Consider the following 23795-nt stretch of genomic DNA (forward strand, 5'->3'; position numbering starts at 1 on the left):
TCGAGTATGATAATAAGACGTACGACAGTATTGTAATCAGTTCGTTGTATTGAATATTACTTGTTAAACCAAAACATCATTACTTGCCCTTCCTCTAAACACCAGTTAAGATACCACATTTCTTTGGCACCCTACACGTCCTACCACCTCATGCTATTTCTCTCTTCATTTTAGTGTAATCATCACTCGTGATAAACCGAACGAACCGCCATAACTCGTATTACTCTTTTTCTTTTATTCTTTCGTTCTCATCCTTCTGGCACTTTCTTTCTCTCTACTTCTTCTTTTTTCTCGTTTCATTTCCTTTTCTCTCGCGATCATCACACGCGATAATCCGAAGAAACCACGATGAATCGCATTAAATGCGGTGCGTTTATTTTTTGCCAGCGATCGTGCGAAAACGAGTGAATATGATCGACTGAAAACAGAAACTTTCAGGAACGCGCGATGAAACATCGTAAAATCTAAGTTTCTCTGATTACACGGCGTAACAGCGGGACACTGGGCTCGTTTGTTCAACCGAGAACAAACGATTGCTTAATCACTCGTTCAATTACTCGAGACATTCAACAGTCGACTTTCACAGTCGCACATTTCAACGTGCTTTTCCTGCGGTAAAAGAGTGCGACGGAATTAGCGGAAATTAGCGGAAATTAGCGTGATTCCACTGCGCGATTTTTCACGCCGCCGTGCCGGATGCTGGCACGTGGCCAGAGCAGAAACAGCATTTCTCGACCGAGTAATCAGAATCTTTTCCACCGAATATCTCTTTCTCCGTCGTTACAACTCGATTCTTTCGTCCAATTTTTCCCAATTGCGTGTCCAATTGAATTCCCATCGTGATTACGCGAATTCCCATTGGAATTTCTAATCGCACGATGTAATCTTTTCGCATTGGGTAATCTAAATCGTGTTGAAATGCAAAATTACGTTCTTCTCCAATTACAATATGATCACAGTGGATAAACTCTTTGACAAACTAATGATTTGGCGGGTGCGTAAGATTTTTTTGACAATTTATAATTATTTGTACTATGATCGAGAATTCTATGTTGTCTTCTTGGAACAGAACTTTGATGATACTTATTTATCACAAGCAAACATACCTAACATAACTATTTCGTTCTGTGTATCTATTTATTTCCCATTGACACTAGAACTATCACACCAGTCAAATTGACTGCATTTACAATTTTGTTTGTTATATTTTCTTCCGCAATGATGTAATGACTTTCGCAACGATAACTAAAAGAATAATATAATGAATTTTATTTTGTTTTTTATGTATTTAAATTGAAAATAATTTTGTATCAAGGCTACTCATACCAACACCAGTCAAAATGACTGGTACTTTTCAAAGTGTAAAAGGGTCCTGCAATCTATTTATCGAACCTCAATTTACCAGTTTCCTCGTTTTCTACAACTTGCCACACGTTTTTAGAATTTTTACCGCGTATCATTCGATTTGATGATGTCGGTTTTCAGGAAAATTCCGGATCGGTCGCTAGATCGCTAGATGATAACGCTAAAAATGCCACAGCAGTCAAAATGACTGGTTCTACAATTTTATAAATGTGCCAACCCTCGTTTAGGTCGATCATGGTCGCAGATGGATTAATAATACCAAAAATGTACTACATAACATGAAATTGCTTCTGTAAGAAAGTAATAAATCAATAAATATAAAAATATTCTATTATTACGTATTTTTTAAAGACGTTTATTTTTTTACGTATTTTTTTAGTTTTATTGTTAAAGCAAGATTCCGCGATAAACTGAAGATTTTTCTGTATTTATAGGAAATTTTAAAGTGCAAAATTATAGAGAATTCACATAACATGAAAAAATGTTAGTGATTTCTGTTCTTATTTAACTTTATTCTCCAAACATACGAATCTGTATAAAACATAATGTGCTGTATACAATTATCCTTATGCAAGGAAATAACGTACTTCAAATTTTATATTTTCATTCTTAGACGTCTGAGTAAGAAATACTTTGTCATAAAGCACGTAGTTCTGATAAGTTACGTTCTTTCTCTAAGAAAGAAAATTTACAAAAGTGAAAGGTGGTTCGGGAAAATTTTGGAGAAAGACGACGCGAATATGTGGTACGATTAGAGTTCGCCAGCGTTGAAGAGTTTAACACCTTGTACGCGTCAGATTCGCGGTCCCCTTTGTTCCACTAAATTGGATTTCGATATCGACGACCTCTGCACTCTAACGCTGCATCAGGAGAAAAAAAGGCATCGAGCCTATGTGGCAACTTTCGTTCGTTGATTTGATCGTCCGTCGGAAACGAACTTTCGATTCAGCTCGTCGATTATCCTCCATCTAGCAGACTGACATTTAACTTTACGGTTTACAATTTTTTTCGTTTCTGCTCGCGTATCTCTGTCATCTTCGTCATTGTTAGGTCTCCACGTTGCTTCGTTTATCGAGTTCTTTCACTCGTTCGTTTATACGTGTGTTTGATCTGCCGTCTATTCTAGGATTTCAGAGGATAGGTAGGAGCGAGAAAATTTGTAATTTGAAAAATTGTTAGTAGCATTGAATTGAAGTATCACCTACGACTTTTTAGAAGACACATGAACTGGCTAATTAATGGCATAGAAAATAAATTAAAAATCTAAAAAACGATAATAAAACCAATTTGCACGTACGGAATACCACTATGGGGGACAGCAGCAATGAGCCACATAAATAAATTATAGTCGCTACAATCGAAGATACTGAGAACAATAGTCAACGCCCCATAGCATGTCAGAAACGAGTATCAAGGAAGAAATACAAGGAAAGAACGGCGGCACATCCAAATCAGGTGGCGCTGAAGCGAGCAAAACTCTCATAGAAAGAAAACACCTCACTGATCTCACTAAAGAAATAAAACAGTCAAACTCGAAGATGGCATCCCGCTGGGGGTAGCCATCCACGTGTTATTTAGCGATTAAGTTAGAAAAATTTACCAAATGTCCAATTTTTTTTTTTATTTAATTCTTTTCATTCTCAATTTGTCCAATTTGGACATTTGGTAGAATTTTTTAACTATTTGATTATCATGCGGGTGACTACCCCCAGCGGGATACCATCTTCGTATTTGTTAGGTTATATCCTTTGTGAGGCAAATGTCCAGTTGGACAAATTGTAAAGTACAAATTATAAATAATAATAAAAAAATTTATGACTTTTTATTCAGACAGTAGGAATTTTGCTTCAGGTAAATGGATTTAATTGATAGGAGTTCGTTAATTCATAATTTGTATTAACTGTTATACTACATTTATTTACATACAACGTTAACTAGTATAAGAATGAATACACTAAGCACTTGACCTTGGATAATTTATACATTTATGCTCAATATGGGCACTCTGCGAATTCCCTACATCGTTCTTAGGAAAAAATACTGCGGGTATCGTTCCTCTATTTGATTCATTATTTATTTATATGTTTGTTTATCGTATGCTTGATTTATTCATATGTTCGACGTGTTTATTCGCCTGCGGTATACGTTTATTTATGTTTATGCGTAATATATCAGCTGGAAATTGATCGTTGCGTATCATCAATACGATATGAGCCTCTCAGAAGCCAAACTGATTAACTCCACATTCTGTTAATTTATTCGTAGCAATCTTTTACGAATATACATATTACGTGTGTTATACCAAGCATTTTGTCTGCAATGAAGGAAGCTGACGATCGCCGATTAACACAAAGCGCTAAAGGTAAACATTGAAATACTTCCGCGAGCCAGTGCAAGAACACGATTAATACTCAATTCTTAAGAAACAAATGACACTTCTATAAGTTCCACTATTATACGAAAATTACATAAATAGTAGAAAATTAATTCAGGTAAATTAAAAATATAGTGTCCGCCACATCATCATTTTCTTCTATTCTTCAATTTATGCAGTTGTATTATCTTCCGAATATCTCATAAACTGAACGTGCTAATTGCTAGAGTGTACTTTCAGGGAAAGAAACAAGACGAAGAAACAGCTTGGTTTCACCAGAAACGACTACAATTAATAGTTTTACAATTAGTGTCTTTCCTTTGGTAGAGGAACGTGGTCGCGGCGACAAAGCTGATTTGGCGTATTCAACAGCATGAACGATTGTACGAGATGTAAGCTGCTTTGCCAGTCAGCCGAGTTTCGATAGAGCTACTCGTATTTCCGTAGAGAATCATTATCGACGTGGAGGAGTGCCAGTCGATACTCGATGGGGCGTTTCTCTTGCATATCTGGCCGGCTAATGGCGGAAATATGCGATCAAACGGGCCAACACAAACGAACTACGCGAACAAGATCCTAAGTTCTTGCCTAATTGCGAGTTCTCGGCGAACATTCTTGTCCGAACGGGTAATCCGTCTGTGTATGGTTGAGTTTCTCCACTTCGAGTACCTTTTGCCGAGTCGATCGAGCAGCCCGCTGCGCTCGTTCAAACGGTCACGAAGCCCCAACTAAATGCGAAATATTTGGATTATGTATCTGGAGTGGAAACTACGATCCGTGACGCAAGATCATGGATGCAATATTTCTGCAAAGATTAATTGTGTGGATATAAAGGAATTATGAGTGACCAAATTTTTCATTTGACATAACAGTAGATAAAGTTAGGTTCTGACACAGAAATTTCGTCCATACTAAAAACCTTTACTATGCAAACTATGAATGTTTACATGTTCATTCCTGTAATTATTTATATTTATTTTCTTCATTCTCTCATTGGACTCCTCAATTCTTTGTAAATATTATGTAAAAAGTATTACATGGATCGAAAGAAGATTCGTTATTCTACCGACTAATTGCTCTAACGAGCCCACATTGGTCGATTTTTAAAGCAATCATTGATATATTTTCTTGATACTGTAAGAAAATGTGAAGTTTGAACGCCTGGGGCGGCCTCCTGCCCTTCATCACCTTCTGCTATGGGAAACAGGAAGCGTCAAACACTTAAGGGTGACCATAAATTAACACCTCGACTGCGATGCCGAAATCATATGTTTCGCTCGGGACGCCATGGGAGTATCTTTATTATTCAAAGCATATAATGGAAAAATAATAATAAATTGATGATGTAAGACAACATTCTTCCCCAATGGACCGTTTATCTTATTGGTGGTCACGGGTGACCCAAGGTGGCGCCTTGGTAACGGTTGATAGCCACATATTGTAATAAGGCTTCGTTTATTTCAACAAACCATTTGCATTTGTTATTTCGTTGTAAACAAAACGTGCAGAATATATTATTGAAACGTGTACAAGATATTAGTAAACAGTATTTGCTCATTCTATATATAATAGTAAGGTGGAAAAACAAGCGTGACATTTTTATGATTTCGACGAAACATTCGGCTGAAATGGTAGAGGTCCGCAAAAATATCATGTTTATAATAAACCAATGGTAGTGGTAGATTACAACAGAGGAAAATGTGCTGTAGATTTATCAGATCAAATGATAGCATATTCTACACCACATAGAAGAACCCTCAAGTGGTATATAAAATTAGCTTTAGAGCTATTGTTAAATACATCAATTTCAAACGCAGTAATACTCTATAAACAAGCAACCAAAACAAAAATCAAGGTATCAGCTTTTAGAATGGCACTCGCAATGTACCTTACATAGTGCCATTCACCAGAGCCGTCAAATATACTTATTCAACAAAGATAGCGACACGAAGTGCAGAAGAAGGAAGGGCAAGCATACTTGGCACGAAAATTTTGCAGAGAATGCTATAAAAAAAATGTTAAACAGTCAGGATCAAAAGTTGCTAAGAATCGGACCAAAAAGGTGACCACCTATTGTCCAGATTGTATCGATGAGCCACATTTATGTTTAAAGTGTTTTAACACAGTGCACCGTTAGATGCAACATTTGTTCTCATTTTTTTTTTATTGATGCTCTAATAAAAATGTTTAATTGCACAATGGGCTACTTTTTATTTCAAAGTATCTTCTATTTATCGGTCATATTCAAAATGCCCTAACTGTCAATTTTCATTCAATTTTTACATTCGTAAGAAGTTTAAGCGCTCCGGATATCAATGACCAATGTGGCAGTCAGTGTTGAGCCGTCATCCGCATGGTGTGTGGGCTAGCGGAGCCGATGTTTTGCTATTGAGACGCCTGAAAACGCGAAGCTTTGAACGCTCGTAGCAATTGATTGCTTGAGTTCCGTTTGCTTCGGTTTTAGCAAGAGATAGCGAAGCCACTCGAGGCTGTCGAACGCTATTCCCTGTTCCCCGCTAACGCGCTTGGCTAGGTTAGCGCGCTTTGACCTTCTTCGCGGCTACGACGCCGAGGGTACTCGATTATTCTTTGTACAATTGGTAGTGTGGACGAACGTCGAAGTAAAAGCACGCGAGTTCGAATTTACAGAACCTGGTGTAAACGTGATTGTGTTGAACTCGTTTCTAGTAATTTCTTACAACGAGATGTTTTCACTATTCCGGAAACTGTTTTGAAGTGTAAACTTCGTTGTATATAAAATGTGGAAAATATTGAGGTTTTTGCCTGCTTCATACTTGGAAAAACTGAACTCGTTACTAAGTAAAAGCATGTTGGTCTTTTGGATGTACTATCGAAATTTGTAATATTTCATAGAAATTTTATAAATTTGCAATGGTGAATTTGCAAGTATTTTCAATAATTTTGGGATTTTTTAGTCATATTTTAACGTACAGGATGGATCAGATAAATGCAATCACTGCAATGCAAAAAAACTTTGCAAGAGAAAATTGCACTATTTCAAGGAGCACGTGTAATACTGCAAACAAATCTTCTTTATGATTATTTTTTTATGAGATCTCGAGGTTACCGATACTTTTTCATTGATAGCCCTATGTTTATTTTTGGATACTTTTGAAGAGTGAAAAAGAGTTTAAAGATTTACTGGAACATTCGAATCATAGTTTCCAGATATTTACGTCTGAATGCATTCAAATTTTACGCGATATCTCGATGTACGCGGCGTTTCTCGGATTACGCAGAGCACTGATTCTTCACGTTCGTATCCAAACATAAACATTAATTCTTATTGCAAGCGACAAGGCAGTAGATCATCTACAAAAAATATCATTAATCTCGAGGTTTCGTAAAAAAATAATCAAAAAAGCTATTTCTAGTATTACATGTATCACATGAAGCAGTGTAACTTTCTCTTGAGAAACTTTTTTATGCGCCAACAAATAATGCAAATATTTAGATGATTTCACTTAATTGTCCCATCCTGTATATGGACAAAAATTTCTATTCTTTTTTTTTTTTGACAAGTTTTGTACCGTAGCGTCAGTAATTCTAATGCTAATTAAAAACCATTTTAATAATTTTCAAGCTTCGAAATAAATCAGCCGAAAGATGATGGATTTTCTGCTATTTACCATAATAATTTTGTTTCGCTAAGTAATTAATTCTGCTTGATGATTCCAATCAGAATTTCTTGAATTAACGTTAGATTCACGGACAGTGAGATTTGCCGTGGAAATCTCGATTCATGGGTAAATCTGTATACAGTGCAAATTGAACTTCTTAATGCATACTATTGGCGGTGAATATCCTAATTCTAGCGTGCATAATTAATAGCATATATTAGAGGAAGAGGCGTGACAGAGCAAATTGAATTCTCTCAGTAGTGGGCAAAGTGGAGATTTGAGGTCGATCGTGACCGACACGGAATAGTTAACCATGTCTGGCATGTTCAATTATAACTCACGACTAGTGATCCGGCAGAAAGGACAAAAGCGTCCTGCCATGTTACTAACAGTGCATCTCTATGTCTCTCCCTCTGTCTCTGGTGTTTCGTCCAGGAATTTATAGGAATACTGTTCTTCCTTTAAATGAAACCTTTGAGAATTAACTCGTGTTTTACTGCAGAATTTAATTATTTATCGATTGCTACCCCAGCGTTACAAGTTCGTAAATAATTAAAAATACAATTTTAATATAGAATAACATTAATTTGGAAAATATTTGCGCCTAGAGGATATGTTCAATTTTCTCAAATCTCCTTTTTTAAACCTATAATGCCTGGATGATCATTTTATAACTGATGTATAACCAGAAAGTATGTGATTCTAGGTGAAAATATGATAAATCGAAAACGTAGAATAATTTTTTCATACGAAATTTTGTTTTCGAAGAGATTATTTTTTGATATTTCTATCTTTTTTAACATTCAGCGAAGAATAGTAAAGAATAAAATACAATCTACCATTAAATAGAACTCTAAAAGAAATACGAAATCAAATTTTCATTTAAATAACGTAAATTTTTTTGCCAACATCGTATCTTGTAAGAAACATTTATTAAACGAAGACTAATAGAATCTGTAGCAGCGTCATTTGTTTGGAACTATACACTTTACGGTCCTATGTAAACGGAGATTAATTTCATTAAATTGTTTCAAGTTTCCGTACAACTCGAGTGTCTTATAAAGAGATAACTTACTCAAAATTATTTTCTACCCTCTTTTACTCTCTTTGTCTGTCACCTTATCGCAAAGAATTTAGTGATTATCGGTGAACAAGAAGGTTCGAATTACATCGTTGATCGCTTAGTTAGTTCAACTGGATGTTATTTCCTCTGAGGCCAAGATGGTCCTGATGGACCTCTTTCTCACTCGGTGAGTTTCGTGGATAAAAGCGAGCCAGTAATTTCGCTCGATCAAAGAATCTCCCTTGCTATTTATATCCATGTGTGTCATTCTGCAGTGTGCGTGTGCACATAATAGAACGAAAACGACACAAATTGTACTTACGTGAAGCACACAAATCCTGTGCTAGACGAATGAAAAATGCGAAAAGAGAGGATCGTTTAAGCAGACAGATTATCTTTGCATTACGGAAGAATAAACTCATCGATGGTAAAGAGAAGAGAATTAACACTTGAACTATCACACCAGCCAAATTGACTGGTTTTACAATTTTATTTTAAAATTCCTACTACATGATGTAATGAATTTTATTCTGTTTTTTATGTATTCAAATCAAAAATAATTTTGTACCAAGGCTACTTATACCAATACCAGTCTAAATGACTGCTACTTGTCAAAGTGTAAAAGGGTCCTGCAATCTGTTTATCGAAACCCAATTAACCAGTTTCCTCGTTTTCTACAACTTGCCACACGTTTTTTAAATTTTTACCGCGTATCATTCGATATGATGATATCAGTTATCAGGAAAATTCCGGATCGATCGCTAGATCGCTAGATGCTAACATTAGAAATACCACAGCAGTCAAAATGACCGGTTCTACAATTTCATAAACGTGTCAACCCTCGTTTAAGGATTATGGTTCCAGATGGATTAAAAATACCAAAAATGCACTACATAACGTGGAATTGCTTCTGTAAGAAAGTAATAAATCAATAAATATAAAAATATTCTATTATTAGGTATTTTTTAATGGCTAGTAATTTTCACTGGTTTTGGTAGAACTAGCTTCGTGTTAACTATCGGTAATTGTAGCGTTAATTAATGAAAACGGGTAAGAGAGGAGAAAGAAAAGAAGATGTCGATATGAAGGAATCTCTTGCGTAATATTTGCTCAGGATACTGACGACGTAATCGTGAAAGGGAAATAAATATAGAAGTGTAAGCTAGCTCGATATAAAGGATCGTTATCCTGGTACCGGATAACGATGTATACTCGCCTTTCACGGCTTCCCCCGTGGTTGATGCGCCACTCGACAATCCATCAGTCAAGGAACATTATCAGCTATCGCTTCGACTACGATAACAACCCTTATTCTCATAGTTTTATCATTACGTCCGAGACTGTCATCGTAAATCCCCCTAATAACCGATTATTATTAACGTTATATCTTGACAAACATTGAAAACTATCCTCTGTTATAACCTTTGTCAATGGATATCAATGATATTTTATGTTTGTGTTATTGGAGTTTGGGAGTAAACGTGACTAGTCTATTTTGTTGATTTCTTAGTTTTGATCTAAATTGGTGTCAAAGATATTTAATTAAAAGTAAACCATTTCTTAAGTTCAAAGATATGGCAGATTACAAATGATAATAGTGTATATCAGGATTTTGAGAATTTGAATTTAAAACCTCCATAATTAATACCATGATATCATCTATAGTATCACAAGCGATTAAGTCGTAACTTTATTTTCGTATTTTACGAAAAATCGCAGTAGACATAGATATATTTATACTGTTAACAATATTTATAATCTCAATATAATTATACTACGATTTATAATATTTTTATAATCATTATAACAACTTGAATATTATAAAAATATGATGATTCTTCTGATTCTTTTCATACAGCTAAATTAACTAATTTACTTGCTCTAAAGTTTTCCATGTGTTGATTATGTTAATTTCATAGTGGTTGCAGATTATATTACTCGAGTATTCACGGCTGAATATTTCACGTAGCACGTTGGTTAAATTCCAGACGACAGTCAAGAGTTTAAAGTTACGTTGCCACTGAGGCTCAGATATCAAATTCCCGAATAAAAAGATACAAGTAAAGAGTGACAAGTTGTTTAGCAAACATTGATGATTTAAAATCTAGCAACAAAATGAATAACATCGTGACATCTTTCTGTTGCGTGTTTATCGTGGAACAACGGGCTACGTATTGGTCAGAGTAGAAACATTCGCTTTGAAAGCGAAATGTCTACAGAATCTAGCGTAAGCTTAGCAGCTAAGGTCAGCGAAGTGAATTTTTAACGAAACTATTCAAAGACCACGAAGGAAGACTCGATGAGTCATATTTTTCGTGTCTTATAGCGGAGTAGATAATTTTAAAATTCAATATGCTGTCAAAGCTGTCTTTTGATTGACGTAAGATTAATTGTGTTGATCTTTTTTTACAAAACATTGTGGGTTTAATAAGCAGATACAAGAATATTTACTAATAATTCATTCAAAATATTTTTAAACAATTTAGACGAAGGTTTAAACTATTTATTCGTATTAGTAAGGTGTTACCAGATTTTTGTCTTTTACCGATATAAAAATAGAAAAGTGAAAAAACAGCTATTGTACAAACAAATCCACAGACATTTTACAATCATTTTCTCTACGAAACATAACACTGGATTTCGAAAATTGCACATTCGTTCATTTTAGATTTCAAAATTCTCATTCATTGTTGTCGTATTGATCGAGTGTTTAAAGAATTTTCAGAATATAAAGGATTACAAAATTTAGATCTTCGAGCAATCGGACAGTCACTCTTTTGAACTAAAGTGAACTAATAATGAATTTCCTAAACAATAATGATTTATTTACATATAGCCACCATATAGCTAATATAGTAAAATGTATGAAATTTATTCCCAGACATGGTACAATATATTGCAGATTATTCAGTGACATGTGCTAAGCTATGCGCGTCTAGAACGAAGCTGGCGGATAAGGTATAATCGTTACCTTTGATGGAAAATCTCGTGGCCATAAAAGGTAAAGTCACCGGTCTTGCAGTGACTTGATGCCACATTTCATAGAGTACAACCGCTTTTAATATAACGACACATATGCAATCGATATAACTGTATATGTGAATTACACGCAAAGGGTTAGAACGTGTTAGTATGCATCGAGGAAACACGCGTCCCATAAAATCCGAAACTATTCCTGTAGCTATTACAGTGGGAATATGTCTGGGTCCACGGGAACAGGTGCGAGTTATTGCGAGTTTATACCGCACGATGTGCTTTACGTACATGTACTTGTGTTTTCGTACACACTGTTCACGTTTTCGCCCCCAAATCGACGCTATCACACTCGAACGTGCGTCGTTTGGTTCAACAGGGATCCAAATTCGTTTTATTTTTCGTATCGACAAGAGTGTTATCGTTAAAAAAAATATTGACTCTTGATGATTAGTTAGCCAAACTGTATTATTTTATCAACGGAACTTACTATACTATTAAAGTATAACTTATTCAAGTTATTTTAAGACTGCTCTTAAATTTCAGTGTATTTTGCATTTATTTACAAAATTATACGAAAAATATGTCGCTATCAATAATCAAAGCAAAATAATTTTTCTCGCTTCTAAAAGTTTGAAATTGCAACGTATAGAATAGGAGAATTTGGAAAGAAGCTCGACTTAGAATTTTGTTCGATTAGAAAACTTTTTCCTCGAAACTCTACATATGAAGATAAAGGCAATTATTTTTGTTATCTAATTGATAACTATATATATATTCTCAATCTTTTGCTTATACAGGGTGGTTGGTAACTGGTGGTACAAGCGGAAAGGAGGTGATTCTACGCGAAAAAAGAAGTCGAAAATATAGAATAAAAATTTTTCGTTTGAGGCTTTGTTTTCCAGAAAATCGATAGTGAGATCCGTTATAACGAGACGTGATAAAGTGCATGCGTACCGAGCGAAAATTCAAAGTCGATTTTCCGGAAAACAAAGCCTCAAACGAAAAATTTTTATTCTGTATTTTCGACTTCTTTTTTCGAGTAGAATCACCCCCTTTCCGCTTGTACCACCAGTTACCAACCACCCTGTATATATGTCGGGTTAGCGTTCGGTTCATGGGCGTGTAACGAATCTTCATTCGGACTAGCCATCGTTGCCGTACAATAGAGATTATATTTACGGATATAAATATTGATTTTTACAAAATTTGACAAATAACCGTGGCAATTAAACACTCAAGATGTTACTAAACTCAAGTACAAAACTTACGTAACTCAAGGTAACGTTTGCTGTGACGCTCGGTATAATAATGCACGTAAAGACGACGCGTAAAACTCTCCAAGGCGATTGCAAGAATAATGGACTGATAGGAATTTTCCTCTCCTTACGATAGCGTTTGTTCGTTGCATATTGCCTGGGGATATCAACAAAATTTCAGCCGCCGTTGCTAGGCAGACCTGCGTAAAGCTGACATTGCTCCTGCCTGGGGTTTGATTGTTAATACAAAGTGTGTCCCACAATATTGGCACTTCTCTGTTAGGTGAAAACGTTCATCCCGTGACCGTGGCTACGTTCGACGACCAGTTGTGTCACCTCGAGCCCAAGCCCACCGTCACAAATCTCGGGTAAACATAATAGGATTGAATCATAACAACTACTTCTAAATCTTATCATTTAAGTACAGCTATAACAAATAGTCTAGACTAAAGTATTGGGGATCTTCCCAAAAATTCCAAAAGAAAAGCCTCGATGTCCCCTCATCTCCGACATATATATTATATCTGTAGCGGCACATGAGTCAGAGGATAATTCAAATCATGTTGTTTTGCCTCAGAGTATCAAGATCGTTAGGACACGCGTAATGTAAGAATAAATAAACTCCGGGCAAAATAATGCCGCCGCTACGTGCAATCATCGAACAAAGACGAATTTGAATTTTCCGACTTTCCCCGACCAGTATAAACAAGCGGACGCAATCATAAAGAAGCGAGTTATCCGTTAGTCCTGCGAATCAGTTATGTAACAGTTATCGATCAGTATCTACGAGTATCTATCGAGCATTTATCGAGTATTTATCAGCGATTTTATTTTCCGACTTATACTCTGTACGAGCGTCTCAGTGAATATCGTCTGTATGCTAATTTATTGAATTATTTTTAAATATATTCGATGGTTTCAACAACGAGCAATCTCGTCCAATAAATCTCACGGTCAAACATCCTCTACACAAGTCCTCTATATATCCAAAGAGAAAATAACTAGACAAATATACGAAGAATGAGAAATAAAATAATCATTGCGTAATTATGTTCGAACGTGATTCAGAGACGTTTACTAGAGAATTGCAACGATTATTTGGTTACGCTATTATCCGCCTGCATTCTGATCGTTTTATTTCGCATGAATTCCGAGGTCGACGAAGCGGAGGCAAAATGCAGATTGCGAACGCATTATTTCGTGTATCGGTGGAAATTTAGTCGACACACGACTACTTTCAACGACTGTACGAAAAAATGTAAAAAAAAAAAGATTGTAATGAAATTACGCCGTGCTCTCGGAATTAAAGCTTTCAAGCACGCAGCGTATTACTCGACCGTTTGCCACTTTGCTGAATTTTCGTGCTATTGCGATGACGTTGATTCATCCAATTATTTTCTCTGTTTCTTTTTTAAAAACGCGCACGTTTCATGAATATGGTCCATCCTCCGGGAGTATTTCATTCACGCAACTAAGAATAGTAAAGCTAAAGATTAAGTTGGTCCGTATTTTCCTCGCGTGAAACTGACCAAGAATTAACGAGAACCGCTTGACGTTTTCAACAACGTTTCTTTATTTTTCTCTATCATCATTAGCTGTATCGTTCTTTTTCTGAAGAGTAATTTATTTTCATGTTCAAATGACACCTCGATAGCATCTTGATACTTGGTCGAATCGTCGAGAGAATATTTTACAGGTAACGTAATTTTAAAAGCTTCGGTAGAAAAATTGTGGATAAAGAGAAACTCTAATAGAGAAATCTTTATGCTCCTATACGTTACGCTATTGTATGCTTGTAAGACTTTGAATGACTCACAATAGAATTCTTTAGGCAAATATTGATGTTATGCACCGTTTCTTCTACTCATCAAAGAAAATGCACTTTCCCACTGCCAATGAATCCTTCACAATATTTCACATCTATTAGTTTGATGTATATGAAATGTTCCATAATTATATTTAATAAATTATATTTGTTAAATTTTATCGTTGATTATTAATCATATTTGCTATAAATAACGTAAATTCTTATAAGAGAGTTACGTGGAAGTTACTTTGATGTTTTAAAGGAACTATACGAATGGTTGCGGTTTTATTTGTAAAAATAACATTTTCGTATGAATTAACTGAAAATAATTCTCCTACATGGCAATAATTTAATTTCCCATTCAAATTGGTAAAGTCAGAAAGAAACGAAGACGAGTGCGCGATAAAATCATAACAAATATTAAAGAACGAGAGTAACTTTCAAATTCAACGAGAAGACTGATTCAACGGTATAATTAATAGAGAATTTCGACTCAACTTACACCATCTGGATGATATTTCGGCGCACCGCTGGGCGTTGTGTTTGATCCGCAGAATTCGGTGAGGACATCCTGTAGCTTTCGCGCAGAATCTGAAACAATGAAGTTAAAAGCAACTGTGACTTGCCGTACGCAGTACCGGTGGCTTCCTGTTTACCGGAACAGAAAATACAATTTCGAGAGTAGCAATGCAATGGCTGAAGCGCATTGTGTTCTCTGTTTAGAATCTACAATGAAATTACATTCGACCTCGTATCTACGAAAATTTTACAATTTTACACATTTAATAAAAAAAAGAAGAAATTGCCACCCTATTAAATAACGATAATAATTAATACCTAACGATAACAATAAGAAACTTTAGCTTATGAAATTTCAAAAAATATATGTTTTCTCAGTCACGAATTAACGAAACGATCGAATTTCCTGATCAAAACACACGTTGCTTGTAGTTTCAAAAATAACTAAACTACTTGCTTGTTCGTATAACATAGTCAGTGGCAGTATACAAGTCCTAAATGATTCATTCGACACTGATCTCTAACGATAAATAAGAGATACTTCTCTTCTTTCCTTCATCTTGAAACTGATATCACTTTTTAATCTCACATGATATATTTTACAATATTTCTTCTACAAAACCTCATGTTTTTGCCTGTTTCTCTACTATTGACTGATAATGATAACGACAAGGACAAAGAGTATCCTCTAATACTCAGGTACAACTATATCAGTGGATATCGTACTACTGTAAATGATATAGGTATTTGTTTATAAATATATACAGCAAAGGCAGTGTAATTTGTACCTTTTAACACATTGTTGACCGGCAATTTTACTGAGAATTTATCTCATGTCACCGACTATTATTTCGTAATTGCATTGCAAGTAAAACAATATAAATAAACTTTAATAAATTTTATTTATTATTCAACTTTTAATATTTCTTTTTTCTATGATAAACAGTGTAACAATCACCTACGTGTAATGGTACGCAACAGCTTTTGCAAATATATCTAGTTTCGCTGCGTTTTCCTTTTCAAGAACATACTCTACACTCTAGCCGGATTTGTTTTTCTGCCAGTGACTATTTTTTCTAAGACGTGGTTTCTCAGTTGTCCGGAAAGCCTGAAGGATGCGTCATTATAAGAAGCTGTTTTAGAAATTCGAGAAGCGTCAGGTGCAATGCTGCATTCCTTGGAATCCACAGTTATCCATTCTCTAGCTACTTCCAGTAGAAAGTTGTTGTATCTTGTTTTATTTTTTGGCAGATAGATCTCTAACGATAAATAAGAGATACTTCTTTTCTTCTTTCCTTCATCTTGAGACTGATATCACTTTTTAATCTAACACGATATCTTTTACAATATTTCTTCTACACAACTTCATTTTTTTTAATGTTCTCTACTATTAACTGATAACGATAACGACAAGGACAAAGAGTAATACTCAGGTGCAACTATGTCAGTGGATATCGTACTACTGTAAATGATATAGGTATTTGTTTATGAATATGTACAGCAAGTGCAGCGTATTTGGAATACCAGTTTGTCTAAAAAGAATAAACAATTACAGCACAGGATGCCAAGGAAAAAAATGCGCAATAATCATAAAGAAACTAATAAACGTTTATATTCCAAACTTTCAGTAATATAAAACTTTCAGTAATAATGGAAAACAAAAAGTATGTGAGTCTTTGGTGTAAAAGAAAGAAAAAAAGTAATGATTTTGTTACGGTGCAGGTAATTTGGAATAGCGGTATTGCAATTTACTTTCGTTATAAACATAAAAATAAAAAACAAGTAAATAATAGAATTATTTCCTCTTAGGATCTAATCGAGTAGAAAATTCACAACATAGGAATAATTATCTTAGATAAATATCAATCTTATGTCTTACAATTTGCTTGTGGTAGTTAGACGTGTAATTTTCCTCAGTCATAACATATTTAATACAATGCAGCCACATTTCACTCATGAAGCACTCCAACCGCGTTCCTCCTCTCTTGTCTTCGCTATAATTCACGTTGTAAAAGAGATACATAGCATTCTCGGTAAGTTTATCTTCTGTATTCCGAATTAGCAATATCACATAAAAATCTAAAATTCCTCGTTACATTTTGTATCCACGAAATATTCGCAAAATTGATATAAAACCATAGAATTAATATACAAACGAGTAGATTAAATGATTTTAGTATAAAGTTTTGACATATTCTAATCACCACCACAGCGAAATAATTGCTGTAAACCATTCGCAAATTGATATTCTTTTACCTTGCAAATAGAATCGAAAATTTCAAACTTACGGTTCGTTCACAAATATCATTGATTCACAGGTCGTTCGCCTTTATTATTTGTAATGTTATGACGTTACTACTTTTTAAGATACTTTGGTATTCCAAAGTACCTAGAAGGGAGGATGAAATGGAAAGACAGAAGAATACTGGCAAGATTCAGATGTGGAAACGAGACCAAAGCAAGAGAATACTGGAAGGAAGAGGGAGAAAAAAGATACAGACTATGTAAAAGGAAAGAAGAAGACCTGAGACATGTTATAGAAAAATGTGAAATAACGGGAGAGCCAAAGGACATGGGAAAAACGCTAAATGAGACTGGAGAAGGTTTAACAGAACTGAAAGCAATAATGGAGAAGAAAAGGACGACAGCAAGCAGGCTAGAACCCAAAGTTGCAATAGTTTTTAGTCATTAGTTGTTAATTTGCAGTTCCTAGTTTTAGTTTTTAGAGATAGAATAATTAAGGGAGTGCAATAGAATAGAGTGGAAAAGAGGGGAGGCAGACATATAAGAAGAGAAATAGACATAAGACATGTAAAACCGAAAGTTCGTCCAAAGCCGAAAGGCACGGACTAAGCAATAATAAAAAAAATAGATACTTCGGTATTCTAGATTACGAATAATTTCTAAAAACACTGCACTTGATAGGACAAAATGGATTCGACAAAATAATATAAAACGAAAAAGTTGTGCATCCATTATTTCCTTATAAAACGAAAGAAACTTTCCGGACGACCTAACATTATACGGAAACCTGTGGTGTTCTCTGCGACGATTCCACGATCATTGTAATTAACAGCTAAAGAAAAAAACCACACGCCAAAAACTTTTGGCAAATGAATACAACGGTACCGTACCGTATACATTTGGCTGAGCTTCAGTGCCTTATACTACTTAACACTTAAACCCATTTGAAACGATTAACGCACGGTGTGGATCATATAATTGCTGATACAACTTAAAAAATGATATTGTATGAATTTTACCACCCTACTACCGTAGTACGTACCTGCTTAAATTCCAATAAATCCGCGTAGTAATTCTGACAGAACAGGTAGAGATTTTGCCAGTTCCACCAGAGAGAAAAATAATAGATCTGGCCAAGGCAAAGGAAAAGGATATAGAATTTAGGTTACACCCAGCTCGAGAAACTAAAGCCAAGTATTGGGTTGGCGATTAAGTGATTGCAGATTTTGTCAATACCATCTAATGACAAAATCCGCAATCACTTAGTTGCCGATCCAATACATAGTGAAAAATAGCGAGGCTGGGTCATTTGAATTTAGGCGAGCGCTTATTTGTATATCTATTTCATCAATTACAGTCAAGTGAACAGACAGTGAAAATAAATATCAATGAAGTTTCGTTAAATATAGCTTGTTTACAAGTAAATGTAAATACTAATTTTCATTATTTACTCAATAATTTATATGTTATAAGGACATATAATAAATAAAAGTTATTAAACGTTTAAACTATGTTACATAATAATATCTACTTCCACTACCTATCCATTTATTTTTATTCCTGACTGTATACGTATACCAATTTCTTCGACTATGCTTCTTACCGCAAACTGGTCTTTATCGATAGGATGCTTGATCCAGCCAATGAACAAACTTCACCGAGACGAATGTCAACAGTTCGTGGTGGTTCTGGCGTTGGCAATTAAAACGATATCGACGCAATATTACTTGGTTCGTGGAGTAGAGGCTGAGCTTTCGAACGAATAGCCAGGCATAGAGAAAAAAGGGACGACAAGGGATAAAGGCGCGTTTTCGCTCGGTTTATTGGCCAGGTCTGGCCGCAAGGAAGAAGGAAAAAGCACGAGAGCTATAGAATAGAAAGACAATCGATCGGACATCTGGGATTCAGTTGTTTGCAGAGGAAACAACACCGATAAATTGACTAATAATAGCAGACCATTGGTCTAATCTACCAAACATCGATGTTATAATGCACTTAACGAGCAAGATATTTTTAGGTAGTCGGCATTTTCGAGGCGATTGACAAGAACTATGATGGATCGTGCACCAACGTTTCGCGTGATTAACGGCCCCGTCCGGAAACTCACGTTTCCGCACCAAAATCGGGAAATTGGCTGTTGCTCTTCTCAAAAATGGAAAATCTGTGTTCAGGATATTGGATAGCAATCGGAATTTTTCTTTTTTAATTTTCCACTTGTTACACAAATCGTTAACTTTTTACATACCGTCGAGATTGACTGATTGAAGAACGAGTGGATGAATTTGTAATAGAAAAGTATATTAAAATAAATAAAGCTATAAGTATTGTAGTATCGTGAACAAAAGGCCAAAGAGATATCGGCTGAACCATAAACAATGTCACGAGAAAGCCGAAGTGCCGACAGGCCCATCAATGCGTCGTCGGTTCTTCAATCGAATAGTTTCGTGGAAAAGAACTACGTGACCCTGGCCAGAAGCAGATGCGGAACACGTGCGTGGTGAGCTTAAGAAAAGACAAAGGGAAGCTAAGGGAGAAGGACGAATTAACAGTGAGTGTCAGTGGAGAAGCCAGGGAGTGTGAGTTGTGTTGTCGAGATAGTGTTGCTAATGTTGTCGAGAGAGTGTGGTCCGCGTGAGAGAGAGAGCGTTGGATCCGTGACGATGAGAGTTGAAAATTAACTATTGAGTTGTCTAAATTATAATACGTTAGTGTAATTAGTTCATGTTAAACAACCATCGTTTCGTGTTTAATCAACATGTATACGATCCATTCATTGTAAATAAAGCATAATAGTTTACGTTACTACAGTATAATGTATAAGTTTATGCTGATTCATATCCTTACAATACAATGGAATCGATAAGGAGCACGTTCATATACTTATAGGAAAAGGACATTACCAAAAAGGCTACAAGAAACATAAATAGAAATCTATTTATTAGTTACTTTGTCCCTAGACCTTGCAACCCAAAACATAATGTATATTCACGGGCACAATAATATGGACCTCTCCTTATTTAGAATATTTCTGCGTAATAGCAGTCTCCAGGTCACGGATGTACATAAATAAAGATGCAGAGTTTTTCTTGAAGTACTTACTTCAACAGATACAATTATTTCTTTATGTAAAAATATTCTCTGTCTTTCTCGCATGATGTATCGCATTGATGGCACTTTAAATTGGCAAAATAATGAAATAATTAATAATAAAATAATAAACGATTATTAGATTTTTAAGGAATCGTCCGCGAAACATTTGAGTTCGATGTAACCGGGTACAGTAGAAATGGTTAACTGTCGTCAGACAAATGCGTACTACTTAAGCGCAGTTTTCTTTAAAGTGAATAACGAACGCAATGTGGTTTATGATGTCAATGAAATAACGTAAAAGGTACTAGGTAATTTCGTTTGGCTTACACAAGAAAAATGCAGTTTCGAAATTTAAAAATTCTGAAGACAAACGTGTCGTGCAACGCGGCCGGAATAAATTCCGCTTCCTTCCAGCCGATGTCGCGTGAATTTCCATAATTCCATAAACAATGAACCCGACATTTCATGACTTTCAGTTGACATCCTCGAGATTCACTTTATTAGACGTGTTTATGCGTTCCAATCGTTTTTGCAAGTACATTTCACGTATTAAGTTTAAAAACATTTTTATTGTAGAAGATATTACATTGTTGCATAAGTTTCGTTGTTTTTTTTTTATCAAAAATTGAATCACAATCATTTAATCTTATCGGCAGGTTGAATGGAATTACTGAAAACTATTATGAGATTAATTTAGAAATCCGAATTCATTCTTCCATCTTCAAAGCTGAATTATAGCAATATTTTCAATTGCCTCATTGTTCTTTTACCTCTTATTACGAGGTTCGTAAAATGTTCATGTAATGTTCGAAATCCTCACTTGGGTTCTCGATTGTCATTCCTTCACCACACCCTTAACACGTTGACTGCCACGAGACCCGTATTCGGGTGTCAGCAAAGTTTTTGGTCGGGCCGCGTAACCCATATTCGGGTGTCGCTTATTTGACTACTTGCAAAGGATCGTCGTAGGTATTTGAAAGGATATTCCATAATAATAAAACTGTTGAATTGTTATAAAAGTAATGCGAAAATGGTTTATTAAAAAAATTATTTAGAATGTAAAACTTTAAAGCATTCTATACATAGCTGAGGTTGGTCGGGACAATTTGGAAAATAAACTGTTGTTTTCTTCAAATTCTTTTGTGCCTTTGTTCGGTCCATTCGACGTCTTTTATTCGCATAACATAGTTTGCATGCGAGTCTAATGCTTCTCCCGGAATCATTTTTCCGAACGGCGATATTATGCCGACTTCGTCGAAGACAAGGATTTTTTGTATTTTCAGACAACCCTAATAATTTTGCAACTAATAATTGTCTAAATATTCTAATATTTTTCTATATTTCTAATATTTATATTCTTCCTTGTTGCAATTTTGTAAATCGTCAAAGCGTTTACAACAGAAATTCGCAGAAGGAGTCGAATACCAAGTTTTCTGTACCATTTGATTCCTTTCCTGATTGTGGTGGCATAAGAAACCATTTGGTCGGAACAATCTATACCACACTTTCCTTCATTATATTCAACGACAGCTAGTGGTTTTAATGTTGCGAACAAACGAAACGAGAGATCATTCTTGAGACCGTCGCTTGAGCGACTCACGTTACTAAAATATCGATGGGAGCACCTAGCAGAGAACGCTTGGTATTGCTGCACACGTGGCCTGACGGGGATTTCTTTGAAAACTGGCAGTCAACGTGTTAATCTTACTAAGATTTACATCCATCTAAATACAAACAACTCTTTTCATGCATACAACACGAATGAGCAAACAAAGTAACATTTTTCGTTCGCTTGAAAAATAAAAAAAACTGTATCAGTGCAAACTCATTGCACAAATGACATGATCTTTCCTTGACTAGCGTCGCTTCGGTAACAAAGTTTGCTAAACTCGCATCCAGCCGTCTGTTTCACTTTTTACTTACAAACTGCTAAATCCTGGAGCTGTTGAAATTCTGCCGGTGAGAGCTTATCCCAGTGAAAGGCCATCCTTACTTCTGGTCTTTGTCTCCCGCAGGACGAACGCCCAGTTGTTCAACGCTGAAAGTCGTCACCTGTAGATAGAAAGATATCGCTGGATTAGGGAAAGCTTTTCAATCCCATTGTACGGGAAGATGTTGGCGCACAAAAGTCTCATATGCTATAAATTCTCGTGATAAGGTCGACTGCTTTAATAAACAATTTCAAAGTTTCAAGTTCCTTGAATATTTTCAACATCTTTGCAATAATTTCTTCAAGGTGTACTTTTCAAGCAAAATGTTGCAAAGTAATATAATAATATGTGAAACGTTACGTGCTATCTTTTTTGGCAGTCTGAAGGTTAGCGACAAAGTACACTCGCGGCTACTTAACGTCCGCTTTACACGATAAACGAGACCTTTTTACCTTGCACCAACAACCATCGCTCAAGTTCGTTCTTTTCCTTCTTATGAATATTTTACATGTTTGAAATGAACGTTCAAACATTCATCCTAAACGTGCAACGCGCGTTATTACACGAATAACTCGGTCGCGATTATTCGATAAATGCCAGGTAATTACCTCGTAAACACGCTCGTTCCTACGCTCGTTGTAATTTGTGCAATAAATGCTCTACCGATGTGGGTTGTAATCATTGTAATATGTGTAATTGTAATCGCGTATATGTAGCCGTAAACTTGAAAGAAATTCTATAAAAATGACATTTTTTATTTCTCTCCTACTTTTCTCAGTTTTTCGAAACTTTTATTTGTATAATTTATTTTTCCTTGAATTTTCTAGGTTGGAAACTTCGCCTACGGAGCTTCGTAAATTTAAGGACCACCAGCCTATAAAGCATTTCGCTTGAATATTCGTTTTACCTTTTTAGAAAACTTGTCGCGTCCCTTCCTCTCTCTCTATTCGTATCAAATGGAGTAAACTGCGGTCCTCTCGGACCAATTTCTGACAACGCGAGACGTGCATTGAAAACAAGGAATCCAGATTTTTCAAGAATACGATCCTCTTCAGCTTTCTACTTATGAGTTCCTCGAAACACACACTGATCGACCGCATATATTAAAAAATATGAAAATGTGATGTTACAAGTATTATTTTTTAAAGTATAAGGTGTCTATAGAAGCCGCTCAGAAGCCACATTAACGTAACTTCGTAAGTTGAAACGCAGAAAGACTACAGACACTATTTTTTTAATATAGAATTTACTATTATTTATGCAATCTTCTTGCAAACAACTTTCTTTTTTTTTTGAGTATCGAACATTAATCGTGTACTTACGTAACGAAACTGAGAAATTGTCAACAAATTGAGTTAATCGGTTTTGGCTTCTCACAAGCTCACATACATATGTTTTAAAAAATAATACTTGCAACATCACAATTTGTACCTCTTAAAACATTGTTGACCGGCAACTTTACTGACAATTTATCTCATGTCACCGGCTATTATTTCGTAATCGCATGTGCAAGTAAAACGATATAAATA

At 35.4% G+C, this 23795-nt stretch overlaps 1 protein-coding gene across 2 annotated transcripts in view; it reads right to left on the bottom strand.

Annotated features, from left to right (window-relative positions):
- LOC126919377 (diacylglycerol kinase 1) overlaps nucleotides 1-23795 on the bottom strand; it is a 147522-nt gene that overhangs the window by 52429 nt on the left and 71298 nt on the right. For both annotated transcript variants that reach the window (XM_050728519.1, XM_050728518.1), the window contains exons 2-3: nucleotides 22259-22387; nucleotides 14985-15073 (exon numbers count right to left, since the gene is read on the bottom strand). In XM_050728519.1, coding sequence (XP_050584476.1) covers nucleotides 14985-15073; nucleotides 22259-22322 — 153 coding nt within the window. In that variant the 5' untranslated portion in view covers nucleotides 22323-22387. The remainder of the gene's footprint in view (nucleotides 1-14984; nucleotides 15074-22258; nucleotides 22388-23795) is intronic.

This window comes from Bombus affinis, chromosome 8 (genome assembly GCF_024516045.1).
Source record: "Bombus affinis isolate iyBomAffi1 chromosome 8, iyBomAffi1.2, whole genome shotgun sequence".
NCBI lineage: Eukaryota > Metazoa > Arthropoda > Insecta > Hymenoptera > Apidae > Bombus > Bombus affinis.